Source organism: Mus pahari, chromosome 1 (assembly GCF_900095145.1).
Source record: "Mus pahari chromosome 1, PAHARI_EIJ_v1.1, whole genome shotgun sequence".
Lineage (NCBI taxonomy): Eukaryota > Metazoa > Chordata > Mammalia > Rodentia > Muridae > Mus > Mus pahari.
This window is the reverse complement of record NC_034590.1, coordinates 154,394,803-154,422,498: the sequence shown is the minus strand read 5'-3', so window position 1 is coordinate 154,422,498 and position 27,696 is coordinate 154,394,803. Positions and strand designations below refer to the sequence as shown.

Genomic DNA, 27,696 nt, shown 5'->3' with positions numbered 1-27,696 from the left:
CTTTTAATTGAATGACCACTTTACTACATTTTGAGTTACAAATACATTATAGAAATGCTTATTTCCATAGACTAGTAAAATCTGCTGTAGCCAATTACTAAATCAGTGTCATGTATTTGTATCCACACCAGGCCCGAATAGGGTCACCTGGTCCCTTCTGATTCCAGCTATATAATTCAGTTCCTTAGAGTCTACTAAGTCACTTGATAAAACAAAAATTTTGCCTTTAGGAAACCTAGCCTTTTAAAGATGATCATTATTATACTAGCTACCCAGCTTTATTCATTTATTTGATAAACATATACTTGGCTTTTAGTCCTGAATAATTGTAAAATTATATCTCTATCTGTATATGTATATATGATAGCATTGAAAACCCCAAACACAAGTTGAACCACAATTTTAAGCATATTGCCAGTAATTTATGAGTATAAATCATAGCTTGGAGAAGTGTTTCAGAGGATACAGTTGACGTTCAGGCCAGAGCAGTTGGGGAGAAAGAAGGAAGAGGGAAAGTGAAAAGCTGTAGTTTCCACACATGCCTGCTTTTCTCCTTTCCCACTTTGAATCTATATCTCAATGCCACCTTCTCTTTGTGGCTTCTTCCCCTGTACATTCCCACATGCATAAACACAGTACTCACTAGTTCTTATGTTTACTATATATGTATTGAGGACATATGATTTAAAACATGGAGATATGAGACAGAAATGAAAGAATGTCTTTGGACTCCATAGTGATTAATCTTGATTGGATGGAAAGTGCCTAAAAGATTGAGCACCTCTAACTGTCTGCATTTCCAGAAATGGAAACTAAGTGGGGGTGACTCTGTTTGAATGTCCCAACTCACCATTAGAACAGGGACTGATAATGGAAGAAAAGATGAAACAGTTTGCCAGCACACACTCTTGATACCATAGTCTTCTGCCTCACGCCAGGCCCAAAGTAAAGCAGTTGGTCTGTTGTGTACTGAAACCCTCAGTCAAAATCAACCCCCTTTCCTTTAAAATTGTTTCTCTCGGGTATTTGTCAATGATAAAAATTCCAATATACACATACACATACTCATGCACACACACACACACACACACACACACACACGTAAGATTGGCACCAAGAAGTAAAACTGTTGTCCAGTAGCTGTCTGGAGTGGGGCTGGCCAGGAGTGCACAGGACACAGGGACAGTGGAGCAGCTGAGACAGAATCCTTCCTGTGCCATCTGCACTTGGGAGCTAAGGCTGTTCCACAACTCTCTGTACACAAGTTCTGCCAGGAGAGAGCTGGTCTCCTAGGATTGCTGAAACAAGTTTGCAAGCCCACAGGAGGGACAAGCTCCAGCCAGAGACAGCAAGAACATCTAACACCAGAGATAACCAGATGGCAAAATGCAAGTGTAAGAATCTTACCAATAGAAACCAAGGCTATTCGGCATCATTAGAACCCAGTTCTCCCATCATAGCAAGTCCTGAATACCCCAACACACTTGAAAAGCAAGATTTGGATTTAAAATTACATCTCATGTTGCTGATAGAGGATTTTAAGAAGGACATAAATAAATCTCTTAAAGAAATACAGGAGAACACAGGCAAACAGGTAGAAGCCCTTAAAGAGAAAACACACACACACACACACACACACACACACACACACACACACACACACACACACAAAAATCTCTTAAAGAATTACAGGAAAATGCAACCAATCAGGTGAAGGAATTGAACAAAACCATTCAGGATCTAAAAATGGAAGTAGAAACAAGAAATCACAAAGGGAGACAACTCTGGAGATAGAAACCCTAGGAAAGAGATCAGGAGTCATAGATGCAAGCATCACCAACAGAATACAAGAAATAGAAGAGAGAATCTCAGGTGCAGAAGATACTACAGAAAGGTTGACACAGCAATCAAAGAAAATGGAAAATGCAAAAAGATCCTAACCCAAACATCCAGGAAATCCATGACACAATGAGAAGATGAAACCTAAGGATAATAGATATAAATGAGAACGAAGATTTTCATCTTAAAGGGCCAGTAAATATCTTCAACAAAATTATAGAAGAAAACTTCCCTAACCTAAAGAAAGAGATGCCCATGAACATACAAGAAGCGTACAGAACACCAAATAGACTAGACCAGAAAAGAAAATCCTCCCATCACATAATAATCAAAGCACCAAATGCACAAAACAAAAAAAGAATATTAAAATCAGTAAGTAGAAAAGGTCAAGTAACATATAAAGGCAGACCTATCAGAATTACATCAGACTCCTCACCAGAGACCATCAAAGCCAGAAGATCCTGGGCAGGTATCATACAGACCCTAAGAGAACACAAATGCCATCCTAGGCTACTATACCCATCAAAACTCACAATTACCATAGATGGAGAAACCAAGATGTTCCATGACAAAAACAGATTTACACAATATCTTTCCACAAATCCAGCCCTTCAAAGGAGAGTAAATGGAAAGCTCCAACACAAGGAAGGAAACTACACCCTAGAAAAAGAAAAAGAAAATAGCCACAAAAATACAATTCCACTTATAACAACAAAAATAACAGGAAGCAACAATCATTTTTCCTTAATACCTCTTAATATCAATGGATTCAACTCCCCAATAAAAAGATACAGACCAACAGACTGGATACGTAAACAGGACCCAACATTTTGCTGTGTACAGGAAACCCACCTCAGTGACAAAGAGACAATACCTCAGAGTAAAAGGTTGGAAAACAGTTCTCCAAGTAAATGGTTCCAAGATATAAGCTGGAATAGCCATTCTAATAGCAAATAAAATCGACTTTCAACCTAAAGTTATCCAAAAAGATAAGGAAGGACACTTAATACTCATAAAATCTACCAAAAAGAACTCTCAATTCTGAACATCTGTGCTCCCAGTGCAAGAGCCTACATTCATAAAAGAAACTTTACTAAAGCTCAAAGCACACATTGCACCTCGCACATTAATAGTGGGAGACTTCAGCACTCCACTCTCAGCAATGGACCGATCATGGAAACAGAAACTAAACAGAGACACAGTGAAACTAACAAAAGTTATGAACCAAATATATTTAACAGATATCTATAGAACATTTTATCCTAAAACAAAAGAATATATCTTCTTCTCAGCACCTCATGATACTTTCTCCAAAATTGACCAGGTCACAAAACAGGCCTCAACAGATATAGGAAGATTGAAATAATCCCATGCATCCTCTCAGATCACCACAGATTAAGACTGGCCTTCAATAACAACATAAACAATAGAAAGCCCAAATACACATGGAAGTCAAACAATACTTTACTCAATGATAACTTGGTCAACTAAATGGAGAGAAACTTGAAGCAATCCCACTAAAATCAGGGACTAGACAGTGCTGTCCACTTTCTCCCTACCTATTCAATATAGTACCTGAAGTCCTAGCCAGAGCAATTACACAACAAAAGGAGATCAAAGAGATACAAATTGGAAAGGAAGAAGTCAAAATATCACTATTTGCAGATATGATAGTATACATAAGTGACCCCAAAANTTCTANCAGAGAACTCCTAAACCNGATAAACAACTTCAGCAAAGTAGCTGGATATAAAATTAACTCAAACAAATCAGTGGCCTTCCTCTACTCAAAGGGTAAACAGGCTGAGAAAGAAATTAGGGAAGCAACACCCTTCACAATAGTCACAAATAATATAAAATACCTTGGTGTGACTCTACCTTAGCAAGTGAAAGATCTGTATGATAAGAAGTCAAGTCTCTGAAGAAAGAAATCAAAGATCTCAGAAGATGGAAAGCTCTTCCATGCTCATGGATTGGCAGGACTAATATAGTAAAAATGACTATCTTGCTGAAAGCAATCTACAGATTCAGTGCAATGCCCATCAAAATTTCAACTCAAGCAATTTGCAAATTCATCTGGAATAAAAAAAAAACCTAGGATAGCAAAAACTATTCTCAACAATAAAAGAACTTCTGGGGAAATCACCATCTCTGACCTCACAAGCAAAACAAAACACAATACAGCTCCTTTTTTGCTTGTCATATTGAATGTGTGCCATCAGGTGAGACTTTACAAGACATGAGGCCAAATTCTGAATCTTTAAAAAGACTTTTAGCCATGATTAAGTGGCATCCTAAAAAAAGCAAAACCACATAGAGTAAGTGGAAAAGACATTTTAAAGATGGGAATGTGAGTGTGGAACAGGCAGTATATCTAAGTGATAAATCGGCTCCTGTAACTATAGATGCATAATCTTGCCCTTGCTCCTATTTAACACAAAGAGTATGCCATAATCAAAATTATAAATTTTAGTGCCAAAATAATGTATCAGTACTGGTTTATCAACTATAACAACATACCAAACCTAGGGAAGACATCTATAGTATGAGAAACTGAGTATGTGTTTATATGTGTGTACTCCTGTGTGCCATATGTGTATCCCTATAGCAAGGAACACTAATTGTTCAGGTCTCTGTACTGTAGAGCAGCTCTCTGTCACACAAAAAGTATTTTAAAATACAAAACTGACATACACTAAAACAGTAGATTTTGAATCATGCTGGGCTTTTTTTGGTTGGGAGACTATTGATGACTGCTTCTATTTCTTTAGAGGAAATGGGACTGTTTAGATCATTAATCTGATCCTGATTTAACTTTGGTACCTGGTATCTGTCTAGGAATTTGTCCATTTCATCCAGGTTTTCCAGTTTTGTTGAGTATAGCCTTTTGTAGTAGGATCTGATGATGATTTGGATTTCCTCGGGATCTGTTGTTATGTCTCCCTTTTCATTTCTGATTTTGTTAATTAGAATACTGTCCCTGTGCCCTCCAACAAGCACCTTAGGAAGATGGTGGAACTTTTAGTGGTAGTTTCACTGCATGTTAACAACACTAGAAAGAGTTGAAAGAATATTGTCAAACAAGAAATGATAGAAGCACATCTGAAAGAAGACATACAAATGGCCAAAAGCACAAGAAAGCATGTTTATCATCACTAGCCACTGTAGAAAAGTAAACCAGTATCACCAGTCAGTGTGTTAGCTGTAGGTTTTTCTCGTGCAGCCCTTATTAAGCTAAGGAAGTTTCTTGTCAGAGTTTGTTGGAAGGATCTATCATTTGTCAGATGTTGTCTTGTGTTTGCACATATTGATTTTGTACTTGTGTTATCTAATCTATCAAAACAATAGTTTATATTTGTTGAGTGGATATTAAATCAACCTTGCATTCCTGACATGAGGCCCACTTGGTCAGTGTTTGACTTTTTTGTATATATACTGTTGAAATTGGTTTGTATATATTTTGTGGAGAATCTCTGTGTCGATGTTTATAAGGAATATTCATCTATAGTTTGCTCTTAATGTCTCTGTTACTATTGGTAACAGAAACACTGACCCCAAATGGATTTTTGTGAAGCATGCTCCCTTCCTCCATTTTCTGGAATATGTGTGAAGAATTGGTATTTCTTTCGATGCTTAATGAGTCTAGGCTTCTTTGAGAAAAGGTTGGATTTTGTTTTAGTTCTTAGTTCAATATGTCTTTTCTTTTTATATGTCTATAGAGAATTTCTACTTTCTCTGAGTCTGATACTTCATTTATTTTGTGAATCAGAGTCTCTCTGTAATAGGCTAGCCTCAAGTTTGCTATATATCTCAGCTAGCCTTGAACTCAAAATTCTCCTTCCTAAATCTTCTAAATGCTAGGGTTACAGGCATGAGCTACCAGACTAAGCTAAGTCAATTTTAATGCTGTATGTCTTTCTTGAATTTTTTAATCAACTCATTGTCTAAACCATTTTCCTAAAGCTATTCTTAATATTTTTTTGCCAGTTTAGCAACTTGACTTCCTTTATGGTGTTCATTATTAATTCCATTATTCAATGTCATTTTTTGTTTTCTTCCTTAGTCTACTAAAGGAGTGTGAGTCAACCTTTTCATGCATTAATTTTTCTCATTTTAATCCCTTCTTTTGTTTTTAGAGACGATGATAGAGCTGCACTGTTGCCCCTTCCCTTCCTCCAAGCCCTCCCATACATACCTCTTTTTGCTATCTTTCATATTCATGGCCTCTTTTTGATTAATTATGTTGCATGCATATATATATACATATACATCCCTAGACACAACCTTCTTGGTCTGTGTAGTGTCACTTTATGTAAGTCTTCAGGGCTGATCATTTGGTACTGTAAAACCAATTGCTGTGTTCTTCCCTGCAGAAGACTGTTTCTCCCCTCAGCAGCACTTAGCTGCCTGTTCTCCTTTGTTTAGGGTTGAAACCTCCTGGCTCTCCTGTCTACTTTGACATGCCGTTGTTCAGCTCATGTTTAGGCAGTCATGTCGGTGAGATTTCATGTGTGTATATGTCAGTGGAAGAGCTAGAGCATAGTTATTAGGTGTCATCGTCTATTTCTGTCCATCCTACTTCTTCCAGGCAAGATACTCCTGAACCAGAGCCTTTTACTTCTGCTAGACTTGGTGACGAGCAATGTCTCAGATCTATTTGCCTTTACTCTGTGATACTGGGCACAGGCATGCATAGTTTACAAGCATGCACAGTTTACATGCATGCTAAGCTGTGGCTTATTACGTAGGTGGTAAGGATTTAAACTCTTTTTCTTGATTGCTAAGTGTTATTCACTTGGGCATCTTCCCGGTCCCTTTGTCATTTCTCTTTTTCTACAGTTTTATAAAATTTACACAAAAATTTTGAGCCTTTTTTTTAATTCTCCTTCTGTTCCTCCCAGATCATTGCTAACCATTCAAATTCATGTTCTGTTTCCTCTTTCTCTCCAAAACTCCACAAACACAAATACAACAAATAAAGGGAGAAAAAGCCAAACTAAAGAGAAACCAACAACCCAACCCAAACCCAAACCTGGAGTGTGTTCTGTGTAAGCCAACTGTTAACTCCTGGTCTTGGGCTTGCCCTGAAGTGTGGTTGATGTACTCAGTGACACTCCATTGGAAAAAACATTTTTCACTTTGCAGGCAGATTTCAGTTACTGAGAGTGCTTTGGTTATTGATGGCATCTCGTATCCCCTTCCTCCTTTCAGTGCTGGGACTCTCTCTGGCTTGACCTTGTGCAGGCTGTGTATGCTGCCCCAGTCCCTGTGAGTTCACCTGTGCATCACTTCTGCTGTGTCTGGAAGGCACCCCTTTCTTGGAGTCATCACTGCGTCTGGCTCTTACAATCCTTCTGCCTCCTCTTCATGTAGATCCCTGAGTCTCGTGGTAAGGGGTGTCATGTAGATGGAGTGCTAACAGGTCTCTCTCACTTTCTGCATTGTGCAGCTGTGAGTCTGTGTTAATTCCCATCTACTGTAAGAAGAAGCTCCTCTGATGTGGATTGAGTGAGGCACTGATCCATGGGTATTGCAGTATGTCACCAGGAGTCAGTTAATTGCTCTGTTCCTTTAATATACTGTATTAACAGCAGGAGGCTTCCCCTGGACCCAGGACTACCTTGTTCTTGAAGGCCACATTAGCAGTGGACCTCATTCCATGAGATGGAATCCATACCTTTTTTCATTTCTTAAGAATTTTAGGCTATGGATTTAAGGTCATTTTTGATTCTAATATAGGAGTCTCAGGCTAAAAGTTTTCCCTAAGCATTGCTTATGCTGTATCCTATATATTTTATGTTTTAATTTTACTCTTTTCTAAATATCTTTTATTTCATTGTCATCTCTTCATTGGCCTATGCACTTTTCATTTTTATAGTTCCTTAATATTTGTAGATTTTCATATTTTAACTATGTAATTAAAGTATAATCCTGTTGATCAGGAAATTTACATTGTATTATTTAAATTATGTTTAAATTAGGTGGTTCACAGCTTTAATTCCAGCACTTGGGAGGCAGAGGCAGGTGGAATTCTGAGTTCGAGGCCAGCCTGGTCTACAAAGTGAGTTCCAGGACAGCAAGGGCTATACAGAGAAACCCTGTCTCAAAAAAACCATATATATGTATGTATGTATGTATATATATATATATATATATATATATATATATATATATATATGAGATTTATGTAGGCCTTAACATTTCTCTATTTAGAAGGTTGTTCTGTGTGCCCTGGAAAACAAAGTATATCCTGCTACTGATAGGTGGAGTGTTTTGTCAATCAAATAGGCCAAATTGACTTCTAATGTTACTTGAATCTTCTACCCAGCTTCTTGAATTGTGTGTCATGACCTGACATGGGGTTCTGTAACTGAATGTGGGGTTGAGAAAAATTTACCAACAGAAAAGTTTCTGGATGTGTAATGACTAAAAATTAATTCAAAATTATCCCGGTCTTATCATAATATACTCTAATAGCAGACACTTTAAGGGGAGACATTTTTGGCTTATAACTCATTATTTCAGGGAAGTCAAGCAGAGACGTGGGTGAGTTATCCTTAGTCAAGAACAGAGAAAATGAGTGCAGGCTACCACCCTTCTCACTTTCCCCACTCTGACATAGACCAGGACTCAAACCCTAGAAGTGCTGCTACCACAGTGGGTTGGATAATCCCACATCAATTAACATTATCAAGACAACCCCTAACAAACATGCCCACAGGCCTAGGGTGATTCTAGATAGTCTCAAATTGACAATTTAAAGCCAATATTGCAAAAATCAAATGTGCGAAATCCAGGGTGTTTCTGGTAGCACTCGCCTGTGTTGTGTCATGTGACTTGGTTCTGAACATATGCTGCACATGCTTTGGGTCGTACTTGCCTTTCTGCTAGGCAACCTGAATGCTGCCTGTCATACCTCAGCTCATACGAGAATCGTATATATTGTAAATTTCCCCTGAAATGCAAAGTTTTCAGCTCTTACAGAAAACATTGATATAATAATTATGGAAAACAAATTTTTCTATTTTTGTGACATCATTCCTCAGATAGAAAGTATCAAATAAGTATTGTCTCCAGGTTGGATTATGTTAAAAACTGATATTTGAGTTGCTGACTTGTGTCTTAATGTTAAAAATTATCAAGTTAATTTTGGCTTGGGATGAGGACAGAATTTTCAATAATTTTCTGAAATTGCCTGAACCATATTTCTGAAATTTTGTACTTTCATTTATATAAAGAAGTGTTCTAATATTGATGATTATAACCAAAGTATCAATAAATTCTAAAAACATTGAAGATACTTTTACTCTTCAGGATCAAATATGCATCTAAGATTTAACATTTGTTAAATGTTTGTTTGTATGTATGTTTATGTGTGTGGGTGCTCTGTGAGCATGTGTGGCAGTATACTGTGTAAGTATAATGCCCATAGAGCTAGAGAGAGTATCATGTTTCCTGGGGCTGGAGTTAACAACCCTGTGGTTCTGGATTGAACCCTGATCCTCTTACAGAGTGGCCAGTGCTCTTAACCTCTGAGCCATCTCTCCAGCCCACAAGGTTTAATTCTTTATGAAAATGAAAATATCCATATATCTATTTAGTGTGTAATTTGCTTTTATTTTTAATAACTAGTAAACCTTTTGTGTATCAAAGTATTAAAGTTATCTTTCTTTAAAAGATGTATTTATTTTATGTGTGTATTTACTGGCATATATATGTGCATAGAAGCCAGAAGAAGGTATGAGATATCCTGCAACTGTTAAAGATAGACGTCAGCTGCCATGTGGGTATTGGGGACCAAATTCAAGTCCTTTCTCTGCAAGAGCAGATAGCCAGTGCTCTTAATCACAGAGCCCCTAAAATTAGCCTCTTTATTATTATCAGTAACTTTTTGATCACACATATATATGTGAGGTCACATAACCCTTGTGATGCATTGGCTTGTCACCGTCCGTTTCAAGCAGTACTAAACCCTAAATTAACACAGTGTAGTATCTCATGGAGTTGAGTATGTCATCCCTCTCTTCTCCCCTCTGACACTGCTGATAAAACTCAGTTATGTTCTTTTTGTTTTCCTCCATGTGATGAATCATTTCAGAGTTCCCATATGATGTCTTATGTTTTTATTTCTTTATTCAATAAGTCAGTAACACATTTACCATTAAATCTTTTATTCTTTTTAGCTCTCTGAATATATTTATAATTTTGAAGTTCTTAGGTGCTGAATAATCTAATGTTTAAGGCTTCAAAGGGGCAGTTTATGTTGACTGCTCTTTTCCTGTCTTGAATATGGTAGCGCTTTTCAATTTTCCTTTCATAGCTCAGGATTTTCTTGTGGAAAGTAGTGCATTTTAGGTGCGATGTTAGATTGGCAAGAATTCTTAGTTGTCCATCCCAGAGGCTGAGTTCGTTTCTTTCTTTTTGGCTTTTTAGTTACCAGTATTAATGCTCTAGTCTATCACTCTTACACCAAGTAGTTACTGACATCTCCAGTTAAAATACTCAATCCTTTAGAAGCTGGAGAGATGGCTCAGTAGTTCCATGTACTGCCTGTTCTTCCAGAGGACCCAAGTTCAACTCCTAGCTCCCACAGAGTGGCTTATAACCATGTGTAACTCCACTTCCAAGGGGGTCTGTCACCCTCTTCTGGCCTCTGAGGGCAGTGTGTGCACATAGTACACAGGCATACATGCAACAAAGCACCCACAAATATTAGATATTTTTTAAATTAATCCTTCAGAGATATTTTAAGGTCAGTTAACTTAGGGTTTCCTTTGCATTGGTATAACTTAATGATAATAATTGATCAGATTGTGCTCCTTAACTTGACATTAAGGCCAGGCCAGTAGATATGCTGATGAGGGGAACACGGTAAATACTTAGGTAGTAACATGCCTTCTTGTGTCTTCCCTATGAGAACACTAGGGTTCTACTCATGTGAGAGTATATAGATAACTAAAGGTCTCCAAAGTTACTTCTAAATATATGCAACATCCAGGATTAAAGGGTGTGTAAGAGAGACTATTAATTTTTACTGTGGCTGTCTTATTTCCCCATATTTCTCTTAAAATTTTGCGTGAGCCTAGTAATCTATGTCCTGTCCCTACTAGTCGAAGCTTCAAACTGTCTGAGATAATGGCTTGGGGGGTCTCTAGTTGACTTCCTCTAACTCAATAGAGCTGCTGCTTTTTATACCAGGGATTTTCATATCCTTCCAGTATAAACCTAAGCAAAGCAGTTTTGCTCAAAATTATTTCTCTCAGCTACGTTGTTACCAGTGGACATCAAGGCTGCTTCTCCTAATTTCCTGTGCAATAATCATATTTATGAAGGAAACCCTTGTTACCCATTGTATTAGTTTCCTAAGCTTTGCAATAACAAATTACTATGGCTTAAAATAAAAGAAAAAAATTTCTCTTACTGTTTATGAAGCCAGAAATCTGAAATCAAAACATCAGTGTGGTTGGTTTCTGCTGGAAGCTCTGAAGGAAGATCTGTTCCATTCCTCTCAGCTTCTGGGGGCTACCAGAATTCCTTAGCATAGTAGCCCCTCTCTGGGCTTTGTGTTTATCACCACATAACATTTTTTTCCTGTATCTGTGGATCTGAAGGTCCTTTTCCTTTGTGTTATAAACACAGCAGTTGTTGGGAGACTGTATTCTGCAAAATGTATTATTCATTACAAAGTGTCATTTGAAAATAAGTATGGTCTTGTTTGTGAATCAGGTGATGTTTTATGAAGATAGGTTTGGAAATGAATGGTTCAGCAAGTTGGCATTACTAACATGACTGTTTCTGTGTTCCTTAAGATAACTTATATCCTCCTTTTGTTATTTTATTCATGCTAGTAAGAAAAGGGCTGGCAGAACCTTGCTCTTCTCCATTCTAACTTATATGTCTCTTTTTAATCTAGAGCCAAATAACTATCGGAGCATCCATGGCCGGGCAGTAAATGGTAGCCAGTTGGGAAAGGATTACATCCAGCTGAAGAGCCTGCTCCAACCCATCCGGATTTACTCCAGAGCTAGCCTGTATGGCCCCAATATTGGACGGCCCAGGAAGAACGTCATTGCTCTCCTAGATGGGTAGGCCAGATTACTTAGCTGTCTTACAGCATTGCTCATGAAATATAATGGAATGAAGTATTTGTGTTTATTCAGGATTAAGAAGAAAGGAAAGAAAAAAAAGTATTTTTAAAAAACATTTTTTAAAAGAAGAAAAGAAAGGTTTTCTCATAGCAGTTTTCTCCTAAACAAGAATTATTTATCAAACAAAAGAACTCATGGAGGGCTTCTAGAATTGGGAGAAAGAGAGGCATATCTTAGACTCTGGGTTACTTGAATAGGTATAGCCATCCCTACAGTTCAGTTTGAGTGAGATAGTTTCCAATGAAGTGTGTGTAGACCAAGCAATTAGATAAATGTCATGCAAGCATAAACAGATGAAAAGAAAGAAAAATGGTGTATCCTGAATGGCTTTGTATCATGGGACTCTTTTCTGATTGCTTCATCTTCGTTTGAGCTTGTGAACATAGCAGACTTTACTGAATATCTGGGGAAGGCTCAGGGATTTATATGGTAACAGCATCAGCAAGGCAGAGTTTAATATTAGCCATTTTTCTCTATATGTCACTGAATTTTTATGTAAACTACCTCTCTTAACCTGCCCTTCTTCCCCTTTCACCTTTCCTTGCTCAGTAGCAATTTGCTTCCTTTCTGTTGAAAATGTCATGGCCTTAGTCCCTGTTCATCGCTAGGGGCTTCCTTCTGCAGACGCTCACTGAACTTTGACATTGCTCTCTGCATGTGTGTGGTGAGGAATAGGACCTCATTTTTCCTGTTATATATAGTGTATAAAGACCCATCACCATGCACTTAATCATATTTCACAGATCAAGAAAATCTAATCACTCTATCCTTTAAGTATATATCGTTATTATCTTAAAGTATTCTTTTTCCTTAATGATTTGATTAGTGGGCTCCCATATAACACACAATGTCATGAGACTGTATCAATTGTTTATTTATTCTAAAGATATTTCTTCAGCAGCAACTAAGCTCTGAGTAATATGGTATGAACTAAGAATAATAATAATAAACAAAACAGATACATTCTTTGCTCTCATGGGGCAATTGCTAAGTTAGGAGAGACACGCATCAATCAGAAGCATAACAGCAGGACAATATGAAGAAGTACTACATGGTTATATTAATGATCATAAGGGCTGTGACTCAGTTGAATTAGAGAAATTATGGAAACATTCCCTTTAAAAGTGTGATATAAGGAATGATGCGTTGATGCCACAACACGAGAAGTAAACAGTATTGTGGTCACTTTTGTTTATATAGTTTTAGAATGAAAAAACATGCACAAAGACCCGGAAGATGAAGTGTCAGAGTGGGAAGGAAGAGGTGTGCTCTATCAGGCCCTGCAAGCATAAGGAAGGGCTTTTTGTTCTTTCTAATTGCATGCAGAATGACAGAGGATGTTTTAATCTGGAGAAGAAAATTGTTTATTCTATGAAAAGGATGTTGTGTGTACTCTGGGAAATAGATTAGAACGAAAACACAACACTCCATGAGAAGATCGCTGCAGTAATACAGTGGGGAAACAATGGGGGCCTGAAGTGAGTGGTGACTGTTGGCAGTAAACCCTATAGAATGTGGTAGTTTGCTGGGAATGCATACAGGATGTGGTACAGATAGTGGTTAAGTGGACGGTGTCATTTCTGAAAATAGAAGACCAGAATCCTTCTAACTAGTCCTAGGAATAAAACAGCAACTTTTATTTCCATCCTCTGAAACTAAATGTCAAAAGTATCATTTAATAGATGTAACAAGGTCAGGTTCTCTGCTAGCTGCTAGAGATATTTATTCATTTGAGATGCTAGAGATATTCATTTGGGAAGGTTTTAGCACAAAAATGAGATTTAAATCCATAGTAATAGAAGAGATAAGGTAGCATACAAAAAGGAAAGACAGAGTTTAGGCAATAGCCTGAGGAACCTGTGTATCTAAAGAATAAGAAAACTGGTAAGGGCAGAAAGAAGGCGTCACATGAAGAAAATAAACTTGAAATAAAGAGAGGCAGTCAACTAATGGGATGACAGAAAAGTATCTTCTGGGTTTGGCAGCATATAGATGCTTATGACCTTGAGAGAGTTCAGGAGCGTGAGAGCTCAAGAAGACCTGCAAGGTTTGCAGGGTGGAGAGGAAGAGACGGCAGGCAGTGATGTGGGTAAGATACTTAGAACAGCCTTTACTGCCAAGAAAACCAAAGTCAGCTGAAGGGAGTGTGTCATCAAGGATGATGACTCTTTCTTTCCTTTAATGCAAAATAGAGTAAAACTAGGTTTGTAGGTTAAGGTATACCCAGAGAAAAGAGAAGGAGGATATAGCCAAATTAAGACATCATTTAAAGTTAGAAGAAATGGAAACCAAAATGATTGTCCTGTAGAGAAAAATTCTCCCATGGTAATAAAAGATAAGAAGCAAATATTTTTCTGCATTGAGAGGTTTAAAGAGCCATGTTTATGAGGAAACTCTGCTACCAGTTAGTGTAATTAAGATGCTGGGTTTGTATTCAGGATGCAGACATGAGCGCATGTAAGTGAGTGTGTTAATGAGTTGGGAAGCAACCCAGAGGTAAAGAGAACATGTGCTGCTGTCTATCATGTGAGTAGGAAGTGTCTCCTCACGTGCGTGTGTGAAAGGCTTGCTGCCCAGATAGTAGCCCTGTCTTAGGAAGTGCTGGAGCCATGACGAGGTGAGGTCTACCTAGAGGAATTAGGTCATGGGACGATGGAGGTGGCTGTTGCTAGGAGACAGAGTTTGCTCTGGCCATTTCCTCTTTCTCTGCTTCCCAGCCACTGTCATATTCTGTGTTATACCAGGATATAAGCAATGGCGTCAGCCAACCATGGGCTGAAACCATGAGCCCAGGTAAGCCCTTCTTCCTTTAATCTATTTCTCTCAAGTATTTGTCACAGCAACAGAAAATCTGACTAACAAAGCATGTGTCTGGGGGCTTGTAGTGGCAAAGGGCAGATTATACCTCCTCCATATGTAAACATGAAAACAAAAAAGACAGAAGTCTTTTAGGGCAAGGAAAGATACTGATGAACATTTATGTTTTCTTTTATGTGCCAAATGAGGATTTACTTTTCTTAATAAATATGTACGAAATAAAAAGTGAAATAAAAGTAAAAAGAAACATCCAGAAACCTAACCATCAGAGCAGAATGGTAAGCACTGTAAACTTACCAGCTTCTAACTCTTCCCACTCTCCTGGCTGCACAGGCACACTGCTACATAGATGTGGTCATGGTAGAGCCTTCGTTTTGAGCACTGCAATTTTATCCATTGCTTCATATGGCCTTCATTTCTGCATAATTCACATAATTGTCATTCTTAGTAAGAAATAAAATATTCCACTGCATTAATGTACCAAGTCTACCTAAGCATTCTCCCTCTATTGGATATTTGGCCAGGTTCCAGTTTTTGCTTGTAATGTAGTACAACTATAAATATCTTTATACAAATAGATTTTTAAATTTTTCTTTTGAATCATATCCTTGGGCTATATCCAAAAGTTGAATTGCTGGGTAAAAAAGTGTATATTAATTTTTATGACTTTATATTTGCTGCCAAATTTCTTTTCAGAATGATTTCACTGGGTGAAAGGGAGTAGTGTATTACTATATCATTTCCAAATATCAACAACAGTGAGCATTGGCAGTATTATTAGTTGACTTTTGTTTAAATTAATGCAGGATCATGTTGCATGCTTGTTTATATTTGAATTTTGTTAACTTCAAGAACAGCTGAATATTCTCCAACTTTCATTGTTTTGTTTCTTATTTCTCTTATTTCTTTTTTTCTCTATTTATGTTCATGTATGGGGGGGGCATGCTGGGAGGGTGGGCTGTGCCCACCTATGAGTGAGCATGTGTAGGCCAGAAGCCAAAATCTGGTTTCTTCTTTTTGTGATCTCCTCCTTGATTGGGTTTGGGGATTGTTTTGGCTTGTTTGGGGATTTTTTTGTTGTTGTTGTTATGTTGAGACAGGGTCTCAGTGAAAATGGTGGCTACCATTTCTGCTGGACTGATTGGCCTGGGAAACCCTAGAATCTGCCTGTCTCTGCTCCTTATACACAGTGCTAGTGTTTCAGATATGTGCCATGGTGCCCAGATTTTATGTACATGCTGCAATCCAAACCTAGGACCTCATGCTTGCACAGGAAGTACTTTACCAATGCATAATATCCCTAGCCCTGCCTTTAGTTCGCTTATCCCAAGTTTGATTAATAATGCAATGACCATTTTGTCTGCATTCAAAGCTATTTTATTTGTGTGTGTGTGTATCACAAAATAACTAATACCCAAAAAAAAGTAGATAAAAAGAAATAATCATAAAACTGAAATCAATGAGATAGGAACAAACAGTATAACACTCAATAAAATTGAGTTGATTCTTTAAGAAAATCAACAAGATTAAAAACCTTTAGTCAAATTTACCAAAAGACACAAAGAGACAATCCAAATTAATAAAATTAAAGATGAAAAAAAAGAAATTGCAACAGTGTAGTGGTTTGAATATGCTTGGTCCATGGGAAGTGACACTGTTAGGAGATGTGGTCTTGTTACAATAGGTGTGGTCTTGTTGGAGGAAGTATGTCACTGTTGGGATGGGCTTTGAGATCCTTTGCTCAAGCTCCACCCAGCGCAGAAGAGGCAGTCTCCTTCTGGCTATGGTTGGATCAAGATGTAGGACTCTCAGCTCCTTCTTCAGCATTGTGTCTGCCTGCACACTGCCATTCTGCCTGCACACTGGCATGCTTCACACCATGATGATAATGGACTGAACCTCTAAAGCTGTAAGCCAGCCCCAATTAACTGTTGTTCTTTATAACAGTTTCCTTGGTCTTGGTGTCTCTTCACAGCAATAAAACTCTAACTAAGACCAACAGATACCAAGATAATTTAGAATCAAAAGGATATACTTTAAAATATGGGAAGCATAAAAGAAATAGATTTCTTGATATGTTTGATCTGCCAAAATTAACAATAAACAATTTAAACAGACTCATAATCCCTAGAGAAATAGAGGTAAAGTCTTCCAACCAAAATGAACTCATGGCCAGATATATTCAATAATAATTCTACCTCCAGATCTTAAAGAAGAAATAATGCCAATACTCTTCAAATTATTCCACAAATAGAAACTGAAGAAATATTTCCTAACTCTTTTTACAATGCCAATATTAGCATGATACCAAAACCACACAAAAGCATATCAACAAAAAGAAAATTAAAGGCCAATATCCCTTATGAACATAAATGTAAAAATTATCAAGTACTTGAAAACTGAATTCAAGAATAAATAAAGAAGATTATTCTCCATGGCCAAGTTGGCTTAATTTCAGAGACTCAGAGATGGTTCAATATACATAAATAAATGTAGCACACAATATACAGAATGGAGAGGGGAAAAAAGATCATCTTATTAGATCATCTTATTATGTCTTGGACAAAGGCCAACATCCCTACATGATAAAAGTCTAGGGAGGAATGGGATGCAAGGAAAATGCCTTAACATAATAAAGGCAATCTTCAGAAAGCCCATGGCTAATATCATTCTAAATGGAGGGAAACTCAAAGCATTTTCACTAAAATCAGGAACAAGACAAGGATGCTTACTCTCTCCATATTTATTTAATAGAGTTCTGTAAGTCTTAACTAGAACAATAAGACAATGGAGGGGATAGAGATTTGGAAATGATTAAATAAAAATATCTTTATTTTTAGATGGTATGATATATTTATGTCAAATACTCTACAGACTCCACCAGGAAACTCCAACAGCTGATAAAGACTCTTTTAACAAAGTAACCAAGTACAAAATCAGCATACAGAAATCTGTAGCCTTTCTATATTCAAATAACAAACTGAGAAAGAAACCAGAGAAACAGTACCTTTTACAACAGCCACAAAACTTGTCTCTAACCAAGCAATGAAAAACCTTTATAATAAAAGCTTGAAGACATTAAAGAAAGAAACTGAAAAAGATACCACAAGATACACAGATCTCTCATGTTAGGTTAAATATTGTTAAATCACCAAAAGCAATCTGAAGTCTCAATGTGAATCAAAATTCCAATACAACTTTTCATAGAAGCTGAATAATAATATGGATAAAGCATTGAATATTAAAAATATTAAATATTAAACTTCACATGAAAACACAAAAACCCAAGATTGCTAAAGCAATACTTTATAATAAAAGAGTTGTTTGAGCCCTCACCAGCCATGTTTCAAGTGGCACTACAAGGTAATACAAAGAAAGATGGAGTGAAGAAAGACATGTTGATCAATGGAATCAAATTTAAGAGCCAGACGCAAGTGCACATGCCAGTGAACTTCTTTTGAACTTCGTAGTATCATTCACATCCATCTTCACTTATGTTTATTTTAGACCTTGTCATTTTTCTTTTTAAAATCTTTCTGTAGCTGTTCTCAGACTCTAATAATTTCACCATGTAGATTTCTGAGTCATTTTTAAGTGTGACACCTAGTCAATTCAGTTTTTGCTTGAAGTCTTAGGTTTTTCAGATGCACTGACTCCTGGCCTTCGTGTCTCTATCTTCCTAACTTCCAATCTAGTAAACAGCTGGCTCCATTATACAAACTGTCGGCAAGTGTGCCAAAGTAGTACACGTTTTGGAAAATGGCATACTGTTTTACTGTGTGTCCTTTTGTGTAATTATTTGGAAGGCCATGTTATTTTTCTCATTATCCCCATCCCCCCACACACATATTTAGGTCAGATTTTGGTGATCTCCTCTGACCTTGCATGGCATTTTACTTTTCTGCTCTAGCATTTACCAAATTAATGATAATGTGCTTGCTTACATATTTTCTCCAGTAGACCATGAACTATAATCTAGATTTTGCTGCTTTATATCTTTAAAACCTAGAAATATAGTAGATATCATATGCTTATTTCAATGCTTATTGAAAAGAATAGTATCTATCTATAAAACAAATAACTCTAAGCTTATATGATATGAAAAAATAGTATATATGAATTATAATTTTGAAGCCATATAGTGTTGGGAACTAAAAAGGGGACCCTGGGGAAGAGGGGGGAGGGAAATGGCCCTTACCCGGCCAGAGTTCCACCTATTCTTTGGTCAGTCAGGCATGGGAGAGCTGTCATACACTTCCCACTCATCCCTGGGTGGGCATTCCTCTATCCCACTCTTCAGGGGGTGGCCAAGGGGCAGCCCCACCTGGGATTCCCAGAGCTACCTTGATAAAGCCCTGGGGTTATAGGAGAGAGGGATGAGGGAAGAGGTTCCCAACACCTGCAAGAGTGAGGGCAGCGGATCTTTATGAGCAGAGACTCTCTATGGTTTTAGAGTTTTATTATAGAAAGGTGGGAAGAAAGAGAGAAAGTAGAAAGAGAGGGGGGAGAGAGGAGAGGAGAGGAGAGAGAGACAAGTAAGAGAGACAAGTAGGAGAGCAAGGTAGGGCTGAACAGCCCTTTTTATGGTCTTCACTGTTGCTAAGTAACTGGGGAGGAGTTTAGCCTGAAGGTCAGAAGCTTGAGCCATTGCCTACTTAACTACTGACCATGCTTCTCTTGTGGGGGTTTGGGGGGGCCGTAACTTAGGCAGGGGCCAGAGTTCCAGGAGCATAAGGGAACTCCTACCATGTCATGAAGGTGAATTATGACTTTGGGGTTCAGACCTCAGCTCAACTGGAGACCAGCCTGTCTGCACATAGCCCAATGCCCCACAATATAGTTAGGATGTCATTTGAATCAATTATGTTTATTTTATAAATAATAATAGCTATAATGTTGTAGACACACATTTTAAGCTTTTGAAAACAGGAATATCTAGGCCTGCCTCCCAGTTTGGATATCAAGTGAATGAGGGCAGAGAATGGATCCTTGTGTTTGTGACATCAGGAGTTGCAGGTTTCTCAGAAAACAGCAAATACTTAATGAAACATTTTCTTTATAGTTTTCATGTCCCTAGTCAGGACCTGACTGGTTCTAGACATTTTTGTTTTAAATCTAAACAAGTCAAGAAGTTTTTCCAGCCTCCACATGGATTTCTTCTATAAGCATCTATGTACCATCTATGTGATGATTTACACCAGTTCACTAATTTTCTTTTACCAGGCAATTTATTTTCCTCACTTTAGAAGTTCACTATGTTTTGTTTCATGTTGATCAATATGCTATGTACACACAGTGGAAATCCTAGTCAAAAAAGTATTTATTATAAACATTGGTTTATTTAATGGTTAAATCTATACCCATAAACCAGAAAAATATCCCAGTATCATTTTTAAATATAAAATACTCAAAACCCACACACATAGGAAATCAATAGCATAGAAGAAAAACTAAAATGAACAAATAGAAATAATTAACCTAAGAGAAATTATAACTCATGATCAATACTTAAAATATCTGTAATTTAGTATCCTTATATGTATATAACAAGATATGTAACCAAGCTATATGGTATGATTGTATTTATAAATTAAAAGCATATTTCTATGAAAAATATGTAATCAGAGAAAATTAAAACGTTTAAAATACGTTTTTTTTTTCTGAAATTAAGCTTAGTAACTATGTGGCTTATATGCATTAGTGACCAACTCCAAGCCACCAATAATGCATCAGTGTGTCATGAAAAGGAAAGAGGTAGCCGGGCGTGGTGGTGCACGCCTTTAATCCCAGCACTCGGGAGACAGAGGCAGGCGGATTTCTGAGTTCAAGACCAGACAGAGAAACCCTGTCTTGAAAAACCAGATAGATAGATAGATAGATAGATAGATAGATAGATAGATAGATAGATAGATAGATAGATAGATAGATAGATAGATAGATGGATAAACCCTGTCTTGAAAAACCAAATAGATAGATAGATAGATAGATAGATAGATAGATAGATAGATAGATAGATAGATAGATAGATAGATAGATAGATAGATAGATAGATGGAAAGAAGTAAAAACACTTCCACTTGGAGAAATTTAGCTAGGGAGTCCAGTCCTCTGACTGTTTTGTATGAGCCCAAATCTATGCCTACCTGAAGGCTGTCTTAAGAATCTGCTTGTCACCGGACATGGTAGCTCACCCCTTTAATCCCAGCACTCGGGAGGCAGAGGCAGGCGGATTTCAGAGTTTGAAGCCAGCCTGGTCTACAAAGTGAGTTCCAGGACAGCCAGGGTTATACAGAGAAACCCTCTCTCAAAAAAACAAAATAAAACAAAACAAGAATCTTCTTGTCCCTGCATCTCTGTGTTTCTGTCCCTATGTATATATGTATGGCTGTTGTGTCTATGTGTGAGTGATGTCTGTGGGATGTGTCGGTGTGGTTTGATGTGTATGTGTGTGTGTGTCTGTGATTGTATGCTGTATATCTGTTCTAACAAATAACTATCTTACTGACTAGCACAGAAAGCATCACATGGGGGAATGGAACACTTTACAGAAATGGCTCCAACTGACCATGATAAAAAATATCATTATTTATCAACCAATATCCATAAGTAGTTGCTTTCAAACTTTAGGGTAGATTTTGGGAAATTGCTTTCACCTTCTGTATTCGTTGTTTTCAGCAAATGATACATGTGTATGATTCTGGGTCAGGAGCATGGAAGAGTAGTGGCTTAAGATGGCAGCCATGCATTATCTTAGACCATAAAAGTTAATTGCATGGAAAATCCAAGGGAAGTAAAGTTGATTGTCACATTGTTCTCTTAAAGACAGGTTAAACAAACAGTTTGATTGCACAGTAGGAGAGACTTAGGTGACTTCCAGGCATATAATTAACTCTGGCTGTGAGGCTCAGCCAAAAGTTCCAGTCTCCTAGAATGTTAGACATATTCTCAGAATATAGCATTGCTGCAAGTAAGGGTTAGGCTAACATTTTGTCCTACTATAACAAGAAGCCTAAGACTGGTGGTTACTAACGAGACATTTCCCTCCTCACAGCTCCACACACTAGAAAGCCCAGGAATGACCGTGGATACAGGCTAGGATGGTGGATTGTAGCAGGACAAACACAGTGAAGATGAGAAGCTTGATTCTGTTAAAATTTAGAAAGCTTATGCCTGCTTCAGGAGCCTTATTATTCATCTTTCCCCTCCTTTCTCAGTTTCTAGAAACATATTCTTCACAGATATAATTTATTCAATGTCAGCCAGTAACACTTTTTCTTGTTCTTAGACTAACTGGTGAGCTTCTTGTTTTATTTTGATCCACGGGACTCCACAGTTAATGATCTGGCTACTGCCTCACCCTATGTACTTAAATTAACATCTACCAAGCTCCCTTCTTCATCCCAGCCTCACCACTGCCATGGCTCTCTCCATCCACCACATGGCTGCTCTATTCTCATCCTTTACAGTCCTCTCTTATGTAGGCTATTAGTTCATTTATAATATCTATCACTATATTTACTGCTTGCTTACTTACTGGTTGTAGATTATAAACTGTGAAGATGTAAAGAGTCTCTATTGTATTTATTTTGGCAAAATGCCTACTGCTTAGTTTGTCACATTTGTTGAGTAAGCTTGTGAATGAAGAATGTAAACCACCACATCATAGATTCCAGCAGAATAATCCAATCTTAACCCAAAGAAGAAACCAGGCCTCCCTCTCTGCTCCCAAGGTCTCAGAGATTTATGGGGACATTCAAATTAGAGTAATGTGGATGTAACTAGACCAGAACTAGGAAGCAAATACGGTCTTCTCCAAGTACTTCATGTTCAGCAGTCAACAGACCAGAAATAGAAACATTGGTTATGTATGATGCTGTGAGTGTGGATGGTGATAGAGGTTGCCCTGTTACTTAAACTATGCTTTTATTGTGGCTATTTGGAACCCTAGGCACTTTTTTTAATTAAAATTCTTTTTCAAACAATATATTTTTATTATATTTTCATTCCACCAATTCTTCCCAGACCCTCCCCATCTCTCTCTTTCTTTCTCTCTCTCTCTACTCCTCCTCTTTACCTCTACCTGTCTCCATCTTTCAAAATCAAAAGCTCAGAAAACATGAGGAAAAAAACCAAACAGTCAAAAAATTGCCAAAACAAATAAAAAGTCCATAAAACAACAACAAAAGCATGGAGTTTATTTTATGTTGGCTGGTTAATATGGCTGATATACCACTGGCATTCCACTGGAGAAAAGGAAGGGTTATTTTGATAGCAGGTTCCACTTGAAAATAACTTCTTCACTAGAGATGGGAGCCCCATCTTCTTCACCAGAGGTGTCTATAAAAGTAACTTTTATTCACCTGATATAATTGCTGACTAGAAAGTTAACTACTGAATAAGCTCACTCTTTCTTGTTCTTTCTGAGCTCTGGCTGGCTGATTCAACTCAGCTCTTCTGGCTCCAACTCCTCTCCAAGATGACTGATTCAAACTGGCTCCTCAGTTTCTCACTGACTTGCTTCACTTGGCCTCAAACTAACTCTGACAATCTGTTCTAATCTTCTGACTCTTTTTTATTATGATTATTTTTATTTTTATTTATTTATTTTTTTTACATTCCAACCCTTTCCCTACCTCCTGGTCCAGCCTCCCATAGTTCCTCATCCCCCTGTCTCTAAGAGGATGGCCCCCACACCCCACCACCAAGCCTCTAATCCCTGGGGCCTCAAATCTCTTGAAGGTTAGGCACACCTTTTCCCACTGAGGGCATACCAGGCAGTCCTTTGCTGTACATGTATCAGGTGTCTTAGACTAGCTCTTGTATGCTGCCTGGGGTGACTCAGTGTCTGAGAAATCTCAGGGGTCCAGGTTAATTGAAACTGCTGGTCTTCCTGTAGGGTCGCCCTCCTCCTCAGCTTGTTCCAACCTTTCCCTAATTCAACCACAGGGTTCTATAACTTCAATCCATTGGTTGGGTGTAAGTATCTGCGTCTGTCTCAGTTATCTGCTTGTTGGGCCTCTCAGAGGACAACCATGCTAGGCTCCTGTCTGTAAGCACACCATATAGCATCAGGGTCAGGTCTTGGAGCCTCCCCTTGAGATGGCAACCAAGTTGGGCCTGTCACTGGACTGGCTTCCCTAAGTCTCTTCTCCATTTTTGTCCCTGCAATCCTTTTAGACAGGAGCAATTCTGGCTTCTGACTCCTTATTCTCTGGCTTTTAACTGCCTCTGCTGGCCTGCACAGAACTCCATGAATTCACGAATGAATGAACTCTACTCCAGTGCACTCATTACACTGACTCCCAATGACTCAACTCCCACTCACTGAGTGCTGAACTTTCTCTCTCCCTGTGCTGCTCTTACATAGCTTTTCTCCTGAGAGTTGGTTAAATCCTGTCTCTGATTCATTCTGTCAAATGTTTCTCCGATTCATCAGTTTGTCTGCCCCTCAGTTAGACAATATTCTTTGGGATTAAAGATGTGCACTGAAGGAGTCCAACCAGAGGGATTAAAGGTGTGTGGCCTGTCTGCACTCCAGCCTGATCACACAGACCTCTATCTTTGGATGTGATCCCTTGTCAGAGCAGCCATGTTGCCAGATTAAAATTTCTCTATACATGTCCATTTCCCCCCTTTCAGTGCTGGGACCCCATCTGGCTTGCACCTGTGAAGGCCTTATAGATGCTGCCCCAGTCTCTGTTCATATGTCATCAGTCCTGTTGGGTCTGTTTCCTTGGAGTCATCCCTTCCTCTGGCTCCTGCAATTTTTCTGCCTCTTCTTCACGTAGATCCCTGAGTCTTGAGGAGGGGTAGCAAAGACATCTCATTTAGTCCTGAGTGCTCCAAAGTGTCCTGCTGTATCTACCCTTTCCAGATGTAGGTCTCTGTATCAGCTCCCATCTACTGCATGAAGAAGCTTTTCTGACGTGGGTTGAGGAAGACACTGATGTATGAGCACAGCAGTGTGTCACTAGGAGTCATTTCCTTGCTCTGTTCCTTTAGCAGAATAATAGTATTAGGTTTTCCCCTAGGCTCATGATCTATCTAGTCTCAGGTTCTTGGCATAAAACAAAATACATTGAACCATTTTCTTTAACTTAAAACTTAATTTTGGTCTTCTGATTGTAACTTGAGGCCATGGGGACAGGGACCTCTGTGCTGTTTAAGAGCAGTCAATTTTTCAAATGTGTTATAAGAGAGAATGCAAGCAGAGAAAAAAAGACAACATTGGATATTTATTTATTGTCACATCCATTATAATAGTCATCTCAAAAAGTGGCAGGAATTCTCTCTGAGGTACCCTTCAGCTCTAACATTTTAAAACTTGAAGATACTTTGTTTAGCACAAAACAAAAACTTTTCCCAACTAGTTTTTATTTTGTAGCATAAACCCTTGGAATTCCTCTTGTGCAGGTCAATGCAGAATGGTAGAGAGTACATTTTAAAACCAGGTGAGAACTGATTATCTACTGACTCATCAAGCTAAGGACTCATTTAATCTTTCCAATTCATAAAGTGGGACTATGACCAGTGCCTTGGCCTTCCATAAAAATGAGGTGATGAATTTAAACTGCTAACCACAGTTCCCAGCATGTGTTGACACCCAAAGAAATAACAAACACGATGGTTGAGAGCAGATGCATTTGAAAGATGAAAAGAGCAATTTTCAGCCTTGGGACTTGGTACATAGAAGTTAAATGCAGGTTCCTAGATATTAGGTAGGTGTGTGAAGAAGGAAAATCTGAAGACAAGCCTGATACTGCCATGTCAGTATCAAGAGGCTGATCCCAGCTCATTCTCTGCCTTGAAGACTTCCTTCTGCCACATTCTTTCTTGGAGCATAAGATGCACAGCTGGGGACTGTTTGGTGTAATTATCACAGTGTCATTCCTAATAATTGTCCTGTTTTATGTCAAATGTGAAAGCATTATGTGGCTTCACCAAAGTACAGGAGGACATACGAGATTAATGTATTTCTTTCTTACTTCTTAAGAAAAGAATTTACCTCTTTTTGCCTCTGGAGAGAAATCCAGCTTGTTCAGTGCTCATTAACAGGGAAGCACTGGCTACTGCTCCTGCACTGTCTGCTCCCCAGCTGACAACTATGTTAATGACCCATAGCTCTAACTTCTCTCTGCTATTTTTTTACGCACTTCTTTCCTAGCTAGAGAAGGGGCCTGGTTGCTTACCCAAGCTCAGGCTTATGAGTTACTGCTGTTATGAAAGATGTATTTCTGTATCGCTAGCATTAGAGACATCAGCACATCTCCACAGACTAGGAAGCGGAGACAGGGCAAAAAACAGGTTAGGCTATAATTCTGCCACTTTCTTCAACCAGCTGCCACCTTCCAAACTAGCACAACCAGTAGGAGCTAAGTGTTCAAGCAGGAGCTTATGAGGGAAATTTTATATGTAAACCATAAAACCTGCCAGCTGCCTACATTAGATGCACCTTCAGTGATTATGAAAATTATGTAGTATGATTATAAAGATTATGTAGCATGATTCTGGTTTGTATTATTTTAGAGTCACTATTGAAAATAGTGGATTTTATGATGGTATTTCATGCTTTTTATTATATGCTTTGGTTATTTGACCCCTAGTTCCCTCTTTGTCTCCATCCTCACCTGTGCATTGTACCCTTCCCCTTCCCCAATAGTCTCACTTCTATGCTCTTGTCTTTCTCAGAGAAGAAACATGTAATATATATGTTTTGGATTCTGACTTATTTCAGTTACCTTGATGATGTTCAGTTCCATCCATTTTCCTGTAGAAGAGATACATTTTAGTCTTCTTTAAAGAGGGCTAGTAAAATTTATTTCACTGTGTATCTATACCACATTTGCTCTACCCACTCATCTGTTTTGGGGTGTCTAGGCTGATTCTGTGAGTTGGTTATTGTAAAAATCCACAGCAGACACAGTTATGCTGCTGTCTTAGATTACTGATATAAACGAAGGTGTGCTCACTTAGACTCCCTTATGTATACACAATGAGTGGCATTTCATATGATGGTTTGGTTTTGTTTGGTTGGGTGTGTGTGTGTGTGTGTGTGTGTGTGTGTGTGTGTGTGTGTGTGTGTGTTTAAATTTCTTGAAAGCTTTCATAATGGTTTCTTTGGTGTTTATACTAATATATGTCCCTATCAATAGTATTTTGTTCCTTCTTTTCTCCATCCATTCTTGCCCCATGAGTGCCACCCCTGGCTTTCCCTCACCCAACCCCTTTCTATAACACAGTTTCTCACACTGTGTTTCAAACTTTCCTGAAACTCATTGTATAGCTTAGGCTGGCCTTGATTTCCTGGCAGTTCTCCTGTATTGGCATTTTTGCTTGTTTTCTTAAAGCCTGCTATTCCAGCAGGGTTGACATGAAAATCTCAGAATACTTTTGGTTTGCCTTTCCCTGATGACTTAAAACATTGACTTTTCATCTATTTGTTGATGATTTGTACTCCTTCTGAGAACATGTCTGTGCAATATGTTGCACATACATGGACTTGAGGATTTATGGATTTGAGGCTTACTGAAGATTAATTCTTAGAGCTCCTCATTCCAGTCTCCAACTTATTGGATGATAGGTTTTCAATATTCCCTGATGATTTCCTAGACATCATTGGTTTCTGTAGTGTGTTCAGTAAATGCTCAGGTTCCATTTCTATCCCACAGCTTCTCTCTCTTGCAGCCTAATTCTTTTTTTTAACTTTATTAATTATTATTATTATTATTATTATTAATTTTCTTTATTTACATTCCAAATGCTATCCCGAAAGTTCCCTATACCCCCCCTGCCCCTGCTCTCCTACCCACCCACTCCCACTACTTGGCCCTGGCCTTCCCCTGTGCTGGGTCATATAAAGTTTACAAGACCAAGGGGCCTCTCTTCCCAATGAT

The 27,696-nt window shown here is 38.2% G+C and overlaps 1 protein-coding gene across 1 annotated transcript in view; it reads left to right on the top strand.

The window, feature by feature from the left end:
* Window positions 1-27,696, top strand: part of Hpse2 (heparanase 2 (inactive)) — a 548,186-nt gene that overhangs the window by 330,055 nt on the left and 190,435 nt on the right. The window contains exon 5 of the mRNA XM_021192975.2: window positions 11,753-11,924. Coding sequence (XP_021048634.1) covers window positions 11,753-11,924 — 172 coding nt within the window. The remainder of the gene's footprint in view (window positions 1-11,752; window positions 11,925-27,696) is intronic.